Here is a 10,000-nt window from a genome sequence, read left to right as displayed (position 1 = left end):
GAGAAAAGGAGACAGTTATCAGAGGGAGGGACGTCTTTACCAGGATATTTAACTTACCTCATTTTTATCACTTTTTTGTTAAATTTGGGTGATACAAATCAGCGGCTAAAAGATGCAGTCGTTTCCACCAACTCATCTACACGCTTGTACATATATCGTCATACGGGTACATACAAGAGCACACTCGACCACAAACAAACACACAAAGACATATACACATACACACACACGCACACACACATAAACACACACACTCATAAACACACACACACACACACACACACACACACACACACACACACACACACACACACACACACACACACACACACACACACACACACACACACATGCGACCTCCATCTCCCTCCCCTTGACCCGTCCATGACCTTTGACCTGTTGGGGGCGTGTACCTACAGCCAAGGTCGTGCTGTGACAAGGGTAACAGGTGTGACACTCGAAGCAGCTGTAGAAGTGACACCTGTTATCTGAATTTGGTGTCGTGTAGATCCTTATCTCACGGCCTGATAATCCCCCTCATGTCAGTCAGTCAGTCAGTCGGAGTGACATGTTGGCTGTCATTTTATTGTCGTGAGTTGACGGTTTTTGTTTCTCTTTCATGTCTATCTGTTTCTCTTCTTTTACAAAATGTGATAAATGAGACAATGGAATCGATAGATATGATCGAAGACGAATCTAAAAAAAAAATATTGAAAGAAAATGAAGATAATCATGAGAGAGAAAAAAAAATGGAATAAAAATTATACAAACCCATAACCCAACACCCCATCCCCCCCTCTCCTCCCCTACCCCACCCCCTCCCTCTTCGCACCTCATAATCCTCTCTTTATCCACGGCTTATCCGCCACTATCCCTCTGTCCACAAATCTATCCTCTGGTCATATCCTCCGCCCTTTATTCGTCTCTCTGCCGTTCTTCCTCCTTCGCTCTGTTCCCTTTTCCATGTTTTCTTTCATCTATTAAATCTATCCAACGGTTTTTAATCATTTTTCTCTCTGCGTTTTCCCCCTTCCTTCGCTCGTACCCCTCCCTCCTCTTTCGTTTTCGTTTTATTCACAAATTTATCGTCTCCTCATATTTCTCGGTCTTTCTTTGTCTCTATTCTGTTTTCTCCCTCCTTGCCTTGTCTTCCTTCATCTCTTCTTCTTTTCCTTCTGTTTCCTTTACTTCTTGTACTTACCAGCAGGGGTCGGACCAGGTCACAGAGGAGAGAGTCAGGTCAGGTGCGAAAAAGAAATGGAGAAAGAAGAATGGAAAGGAGAGGAAGTAGGGTAGAAAGAGAGAGAAATAGAATATATATATTTCTATCTATCTATCTATCTATCTATCTATCTATCTATCTATCTATCTATCTATATATATATATATATATATATATATATATATATATATATATATATATATATATATATATATACATATATACTTTCTCAACCAATACCCACTTTGGTTAGTTTACCACACTGGTGGTTATAGTAGTGATAATAATTACATTAATAATGACGGGAACAATACTGACAACGAAATAACATCGGTTGAGAAAATGGCAGTAACGATACCAGTTATAACATTCGATAATTAAATTAATATGTGCTGTAGTGTGGAAAAAAAATGATAGAGACTATAATTGCGATGGTGATAATAACAGCAATAATAACAATAATGGCATCAGTAAACAAATACTTCAGTATACTGACTCCTCCTGCAATCACCATTCTCATCACCATCCACGCCATACCATCCAAATTACACTATCCGCATTACGCTATCTAGGTTACACTATTCGCAGCACACTATTTTCGCCAGATCACCCACACCATCATCCACATCCACACCAAAACACCCTCATAACCACACCATTGACAATCGCATCCACACCGCGCTACACCAAAATCACCCACCTCACCACACACGCACACCACACGCCATCCATATCTGCATCGACATCCGCGTCGACATCAAGCATCCCCATCAGCATAAACATCAGCATCTCATCGACATCCCCATCCGCATCCGCATCCGCATCCCCATCCCCATCGACATCCGCATCCCCATCGACACCCCCATCCGCATCCGCCCCCCCCCCGCGACTCACCTGTATCCGGTCCTCGGGAAGGTCGGTCTTGAGGGACAGCATCTCTCTCGCGTAGACGTCCGGGTAGTGCGACTCCTTGAACGCCTTCTCCAGCTCCTCCAGCTGGAATGAGGTGAAGATGGTCCGGCTGGAAGAGGGGGAGAGGGGGGGTTAGTAGGGGGTGGGAGAGGGGGGGTCATGGTGGTGGGTAGGGGGGTGCTAGTGCTGATAAGAGAGATGAGAGTAGTGATAAGGGTGGTAATTTAAGTAATATGGGGATGATGGTGTGACTGATGCTAATGGGGATGATTATGGTAATGATGACAGTGAGGGTACTGATGATGATGACAAAATTAATGATGATAAAGATAATGATCGTGAATGACGTGAGGCGTATTCGAGGGGTATTAATTTACATGTTTTTTCCTACATAAAATGCAGATGGACTACATTCTGGGTGTTTGGAGAGATGGTAGAGATAAGGAGAGAGTAATTTAGGAAGAGGAGGAAGAATAAGAAGATAAAGAAGAAGAAAAATGATATGCTCGGTATATCTTACTTATATATCATCGTTTCGTTATATTTCAACAAATGTCTGATTCTTTCAAATAAAGCTAAATCGTATAAAACCGATTGATAATTTTTTCCCGACCCCCCCCCCCAAAAAAAAAAAAAGTATGATAAACATTTCTTTCTTCCTCGTCCCTTCATGCGAGAAAAAAAATATATATTTCGACGATGAATCTCTTTAGGATGAATCTCTCTATTGCTCACCTATTGGTTTCCGATCCTATTCATGTTTTATTCATTGTGGTTAAGGCGAAAGACTGTCAGAAAAAGATGAAGAGCGCGATGCGGAGAGGGAGGCTCCGTGTTTTGTTCCCGCGGAAATGTAATCTTTTTTTGATTTTTTTTTGTGATAAGTTTGTGTGTTTTTGTTGTCGTCTTTTTTTTATTGTTTGTTCGATTGTGTTTATTGTATTCGTGACGGTGGATTGTATGTCAGTCGAAAGAACGTGAGGTACAAATACGGATTCGGATGCGGTTGAATCCACGAACGCGGGAAAGACGTTCGCGCAACACCGCGTTCGAAACCACTCGTCCACCTAATAATCATCTTCTGTTACCTTTCTCTAGGTCACACTCCCTCTACACCCCTTCTACACCTCCACATATTTCCATCCACCTCTCAATATTCCTCTACAGATAATCCTGCACACACTCTTCATGCCCCTCCCCCCATCCCACCCCCTCCATCTAAACCCCAGTCGCCCCTCCGTCCTGCTCTCCCTCCACTCTCTCCAGGCCCCTCCCCCCATCCCACCCCCTCCATCTAAACCCCAGTCGCAACTCCGTCCTGTCTCTCACTCTCTCAGGCCCTCCCCATCCACCCTCCAGCTAAACGAACAGGTCGCAACGGGCGTGGGTCTCAGTTTAGGGCGCTCCCCCCTCATAAGGACGGTCCATGGTGCCTGTAGGGGGTGCTGTGCTGATAAGCGATCAGAGTATGAAAGGGCTGGTAATTTACCAGTAAATCGGGGATGATGCTCTCCGACTCGATTGCTAAGGGGCTCATCCCAGTATGAACAGTGCGGTACTGCTGATTTCATGGACAATAATTAACCTGATTAAAAGTATGATCGTGAATGACTGTCGAGCGTCATCTCGAGGGTCTACCCCATTCACATTTCCCTACATAAAACGCAGATGGACACATCTCGGGTGTTGGCCCACGTTGGTAGGCTCCATCCCGAAGATTATTTAGAAGCCCAGGCGGCCAAAAGAATCAAGATCTAGAATGACAAATATTGCTCGGTTATACCCTCACTATATATCCATCGCCTTCCGTCTGTTTCACAATGTCCGTTCCCTTCACCCCATCAACCTAAATCGATAAAACCCAGTGATAATCTGTTTTCCCCGACCCCCCCCCCCAAAAACCCAAAAACCAAAAAGTGTCGATAACATTTCTTCTCCCTTCGTCCCTTCATGCGACGAAAAACATACCTCTCTGCTTCGACATGAATCTCTTCGGATGACCCCTCCTCCATGCCACTATCGGTTCCTCTACCTTCATCGTTCTTATCATCTGTGGTTAAGGCCCGCCCACAGACCCTCCATCAAAACGAAGTCAGCCGATCGGAGGGGGGCTCCGGTTCTGTTCCACCTGCAGGACTGTCATCCTTTTTTGACTCTTTTCTTTGATAAGTTTGGTGTCTTTGTGTCGTCCTTTCTTTAGTGCTTTTCCCATTCGTATCCTCATCGTGACCCGTGGACCTCGTACTGCTCGTCAACAACGTCTCAGGTACCACATCGGCATCGGATGCGCTGAATCCACGAACGCCGGGAACGTACGTTCCGCGCACCCCAGCCCCGCCTTCACAACCACTCGTCCACCTAAAACCATCTTCCTGTTCCTTCTCTAGGTCACCCTCCCCTCTACACCCCCATTCTACCCTCCAACTCGATCTTCTCCCCATTCCCACCTCTCCATCATCCTCCTCCATAACCTGCCCACTCTCATGCCCCTCCACCCATCCCACCCCCTCCCATCACCCTACAAACCCCAGTCGCCCCTCCGTCCTGCCCTCCCTCCACTCTCTCCAGGCCCCTCCCCCATCCCACCCCCTCCATCTAAACCCCAGTCGCCCCTCCGTCCTGCTCTCCCTCCACTCTCTCCAGGCCCCTCCCCCCATCCCACCCCCTCCATCTAAACCCCAGTCGCCCCTCCGTCCTGCCCTCCCTCCACTCTCTCCAGGCCCCTCCCCCCATCCCACATCCTCCATCTAAACCCAGTCGCCCCTCCGTCCTGCTCTCCCTCCACTCTCTCCAGGCCCCTCCCCCCATCCCACCCCCTCCATCTAAACCCCAGTCGCCCCTCCGTCCTGCTCTCCCTCCACTCTCTCCAGGCCCCTCCCCCCATCCCACCCCCACCAACATACCTACCCTCCTCCCCTCTGCCTTCAAGCCCTCCACCCTACCGCCCCTCCCACTTACTCTCCCTCTCCCCCTCTCCCCCACCCCATCCCTTCCACGCCCCTAAACCTTTCCCCCTCCACCCTTCCCCCTCCACGTCCCTCCACGGCCCTCCACCCTTCCCCCTCCACGCCCCTCCACGCCCCTCCACCCTTCCCCCTCCACGCCCCTCCACCTTTCCCCTCCACGCCCCTCCACGCCCCTCCACCCTTCCCCCTCCACGCCCCTCCAAATCATTGTTGACGAGACACCAAACACGCCCTCGAGCCGCCTTCCTCCAGGCTTATGAGGGCGGCCTCAAGGAGCGGTGACAATGGGCGGGCGCGGAGGAGACGCCCTTCAGAGCACCGGGGGCGGGAGCGGCGCCGATCACAGGCCGATTATGCACAGCTCCGCGCCCTCGCCCTCGCCGTCGGTAGCCGCTCCCCCGACGCGTCTTCAAGGGGAGGAGGAAGAGAGCGAAGGGAGGAGAAAGAGAGCAAAAGGAGGAGGGAGGGGGAGGAAGAGAGTAAAGGGGGGAGGAAGGAGGAGGAGGAAGAGAGCGAAGGGAGGAGGAAGAGAGCAAAAGGAGGAGGGAGGGGGAGGAAGAGAGTAAAGGGAAGAGGAAGGAGGAGGAGGAAGAGAGCAAAGGGAAGAGAGAGAGAGAGCAAAGGAAGGAAATAGAGAAGAAAGAGAGAACGAGAGGGAAGGGAGAGGACAGGAAGAGAAAAAGAGAAGACAGTAAAGCGAGAGAAAAGGAGGAAAACGTGAGAAAGATGACAGGGAAGCGAGAGGAGAGGAGGAGAAAGAGAGATGAAAGAGAGCAAAGGGAGAAATGGAGGCGAAAGATAGAAGAAAAAGGGGAAAGGGAGACAAAAGGTGGAAAAAGAAAGCAATAGGAGATAAGGAGAATAAAGAGAGAATCAGAGAGGAAAGGAAGAGAAAGGGAACAGAAAAGGGAGGAGAATGAGAGAAGAGGAAAGGGAGACGGAAGTAGGAGAAAAGAGGCAAAGGAAAGGAAGAGAAAGAGAGAGAAAGAGAGGAAAGCGAGAGGAGAGGAAGAGAGAGAAAGAAAGAGAGGAAAGCGAGAGGAGAGGTGGAAAAAAAAGAGAAAAATGAGAAGAAAGGAGAAAGGGAGAAAAAATTAGGATAAACAGAGGAAAGAGAGAAGAAAGGGGGGGGGAGGTAAAAAGTGCGGATTCTATACTTGTTCCGCTGAAATCCGTGTTTACTTGTTTGCATGAATGTCAGCTTGTATGTGAGACAATACGCAACATTTTGAATGTTTATGATATTTGTCTTGTTATTTCCTTAAGTGTCTGGAATTATGTCATTTCGCAGTGGTCTTTAGTCCTTTTCTAAGGAAAAAGACGATGTTATCAATAGTCATCACGTCGAATATTTAACTAAGAAAAAATGGTAAACAGAGAGACAAGCAGATATCTAAATAAGAATAAGAACAGGCGCAGTGGAAGAGGAGAAATAACCCCCTAAATAGTAGATGAATTTTATTAAGCTAAAAACAAAACAAAACAAAAATCAGAAATAATTCCTTAAGTCAATATCCTTTCCCCTTAAATTTTTTTTTTTCTTCTTCTTTTTTTTTCTGTGACATTCTCTTTCTCCATTCCATCTCCCTCCCCCCTCCCCCCTCCCCCCTCCCACTCCCCTTCGAAGGAAACCGATATAGGGGGAAATGTCGACAAAAAAAAAAAAAAATAAAAAAAAATAGAACAAAGAAAAAAGAAGAAGAAGAAGAAGAAAAAAAAGAATGGGGTAAAGAAAAACCCCACGAAGTGTTTGCAATCGATATTTGCAATCGGTACTTGCAGGCGGTATTTGTGCGCGAGATGCGATAAGATGACAGCATCCTCTCTGCCATCTGCCGCGTCCGAGGAGTGTCTACAGTAGGGATGGTATTATGTATCTACATACATGCATACACACACCCTTATAAAAAAAAAAAAAAAAAAAAAAAAAAAAAAAAAAAAAAAAAAAAAAAAAAAAAAAAAAATAAAAAAAATTATATATATATATATAATATATATATAAAATATATATATATATATTATATATATATAAATATAATATATAATATAATACATATATACATACATACATCATAATATATATATATATAATATATATTATATATATAACACACACACACATATAAATTACACACACACAAACTAAACAATATATATATATATATATATATATACTATATATATATATATATAGAGAAAACAAGAACGAGCACACACAGAGAACACAAAACACACGAAATGACAGAAAAAGAGAGAGAGAGAGAGAGGAGAGAGAAAGAGATGAGAGAGGAGGAGATAGAGAGAAGAGAGAGATAGAGAGAGAGAGAGAGAGAGGGAGAAGAGAGAGAGGAGAGAGAGGAGAGAGAGAGAGAGAGAGAGAGAGAGAGAAAGGGATTAATGAAAAGCACAGAAGAGCAAAATCAAGCTGCAGCAGCATCCCTCATCCCGTGTAACTCCATCAACCGGACATTATGTGACGAATTAATGGATATTCTTCCGATAATTCAGCTGTAATTATTTAGCTCGCAGATGTTGCTGAAGCGATGTGGCAAAGCTGCATATTGCAATCGCTTGATAATGAGGATATTGCATTGGTATGAGTGGTGTGGAGGTGCGGTTTCGAGGTCGTCAGAGTGTCTTGCAATTGAATTGTTGCTGTGTTTGCATTGTAGCGAGGAAGGCCGGGGTTTGGGGGCTATATGAGTGTTGCATGTTGCAGTGACCTGGGCAGTGTGGGTGAGTTGGAGAGAGGGAAGGGGGAGAGGAAGGAAGGAGGAGGGGAGGGGCGAACGGAGAGGGAGGGGGTTAGGGAAGGAGAGAGAGGGGAGAGAGAGAGAGAGAGAGAGAGAGAGAGAGAGAGAGAGAGAGAGAGAGAGAGAGAGAGAGAGAGAGAGAGAGAGAGAGAGAAGAGAGAGAGAGAGAGAGAGAGAGAGAGGAGAGAGAGAAGAGAGAGAGGAGAGAGAGAGGGGAAAGGAGAGAGAGAGGAAAGAGAGAGAGAGATATGCAAGCCAGACATTATGATTTTTTATATTTAAGATTGGAACTTTCTCTCCTTTCGGGGCAAGAGAGCGGACGATACTGCTTCCCTCAAATCAACAGGAGTTAAACAGATAATTCTTTCTCTCTTTCTCTCTCCCTCCCCTCTCTTTCTCTCTCTCTCTTACATTCTTCCCCTCTCCCTCCCCTCTCTTTCTCTTTCTCTTTTACACCCTTCCTCACCCCCTCTCCTTCTCTCTCTCTCTCTTACACCCTTCCTCTCTCTCTCTCTCTCTCTCTCTCATCCTTTATTCACCCATCCCATACCCCTTCCCGCCTCATCCCTCCCCTAATCTGCATACAAGTGGGCGTCTTACGGGATAATACAAGTGCATTGAGCAGCGAGGCGGCGAGGACAGCTCGCGGAGACTGCATTTTGGTGTCCAAGGAGGCGGGGTTTTAATGCGAGCTTGTGCATGGGGGCGGGGATTATGGGGGGATTCGCTATTCAAATGGGCGGAGTTTTATGGGCATTGCGATGCAGGTGGGCGGAGCGAAGGAGGGAGATGATGTATGGAGTCGGGTAAGGGGTTAGAGGATGGAGGGGGGGGGAGAGGGAGAGGGGAGGAGGGGAGGGTGACAAGGAGGGCGTCGGGCACTGGGGATTCAACTGGTCCTCTTAGGCTTTTGGAAGCTTTTGGATCCTTTCAGATTTGGTCTCTTCCGACGGGTCCTTTCGAGAAACAAGACCCGGGGCCGAGGAGGAAGGTACTTTTATTTTCTTTTTTGGGGGGTTTTCTTTTCTGATTTTCTTGAGACGTTCGGATGTCCTTCCTTCTGGCTTCGAGGTCATCCATTCGCGCTTTCCCACGTGTCTCGGGACGGTCGCTTGAAGAGGAGAGAGAGGGAGGGAGAGAGAGAGAGAGAGAGAGAGAGAGAGAGAGAGAGAGAGAGAGAGAGAGATGACGTTCTCAGTGAATGTTGGAAGATGAGGCAGGTGACACGAGGTGAGACGAGAAGAGAAGGAAGCAGACAGACATAGAGAGAAAGAGAGAGAGACGGACACACACACACACAAAACACACATAAACACGCAAAAACACACACACACACACACACACACACGCACACACAACACTGAGAGAAGAGAGAGAAAGTTTGAGACTTAGAGAATAGAGAGAAAGAGAGCAGAGTGAGAGGACCCGAGTTTGAGAGTGAAGAAAGAGGAGAGAGAGAGAGAGAGAGGTAAGGTAGACAGACTAGAGAAAGCAAGAGACGGACAAACAACTTTTACACACACCACACACACATCACACACACACACACAAACACAGAGAGAGAGTTAGTCAGTCGGATGAGGATGCAAGAAAGAGAGAGATTTCCGTTCGTTGATCGTTATCAGATTTTAAAGAGAAGAGATGAGAGTGAGTGCTTTCTTTCTTTCAAGTTGAATGTTGTGAAGATCCTGAGGCAGGTTTGCATTCGCTCGGGTCTTGGCAAACTGAATAGGAATACGAGGACAGGTAAGCAGTTTAAATAATAAGAATAAGAAGAACGGAATAATAAGTAGTAAGGATAAAAGGCAAGGAAGATGTGAAAGAAATAATAGGAAGAGACATGAAAGAAAATTCGTTATGGAAAGGACAAATACGTCTTTTTCAACTCCTTATTGCAAATAGAGACTGAATATGTACGCCATTATTGTAGATTTGACCCAGCTTTCACACGTGAAAAAAAAGGAAAAAGACATATGACTTTTATTTTTAGACTCGTGTACTCACCTTGGCTCCCAATATCAATTCTGTTTCAACTTTTTACAAGGCGAATGTGATTTGCAGATACAGGAAACCGGAACTTTTATTTTCCTTCCATTTTTCGTCTGTGTTTTGTCATAAAATATATAAATATGATTTCTCTTTCCTTT

At 46.1% G+C, this 10,000-nt stretch overlaps 1 protein-coding gene across 1 annotated transcript in view; it reads right to left on the bottom strand.

Annotated features, from left to right (window-relative positions):
• Nucleotides 1–10,000, bottom strand: part of LOC119593784 (visual system homeobox 2-like) — a 155,205-nt gene that overhangs the window by 25,543 nt on the left and 119,662 nt on the right. The window contains exon 3 of the mRNA XM_037942811.1: nt 2,117–2,243. Coding sequence (XP_037798739.1) covers nt 2,117–2,243 — 127 coding nt within the window. The remainder of the gene's footprint in view (nt 1–2,116; nt 2,244–10,000) is intronic.

The sequence above is a fragment of the Penaeus monodon genome, chromosome 3 (genome assembly GCF_015228065.2).
Source record: "Penaeus monodon isolate SGIC_2016 chromosome 3, NSTDA_Pmon_1, whole genome shotgun sequence".
NCBI lineage: Eukaryota > Metazoa > Arthropoda > Malacostraca > Decapoda > Penaeidae > Penaeus > Penaeus monodon.
The sequence above is the reverse complement of the archived record's forward strand: the minus strand, read 5'-3'. Positions and strand labels throughout refer to the sequence as shown.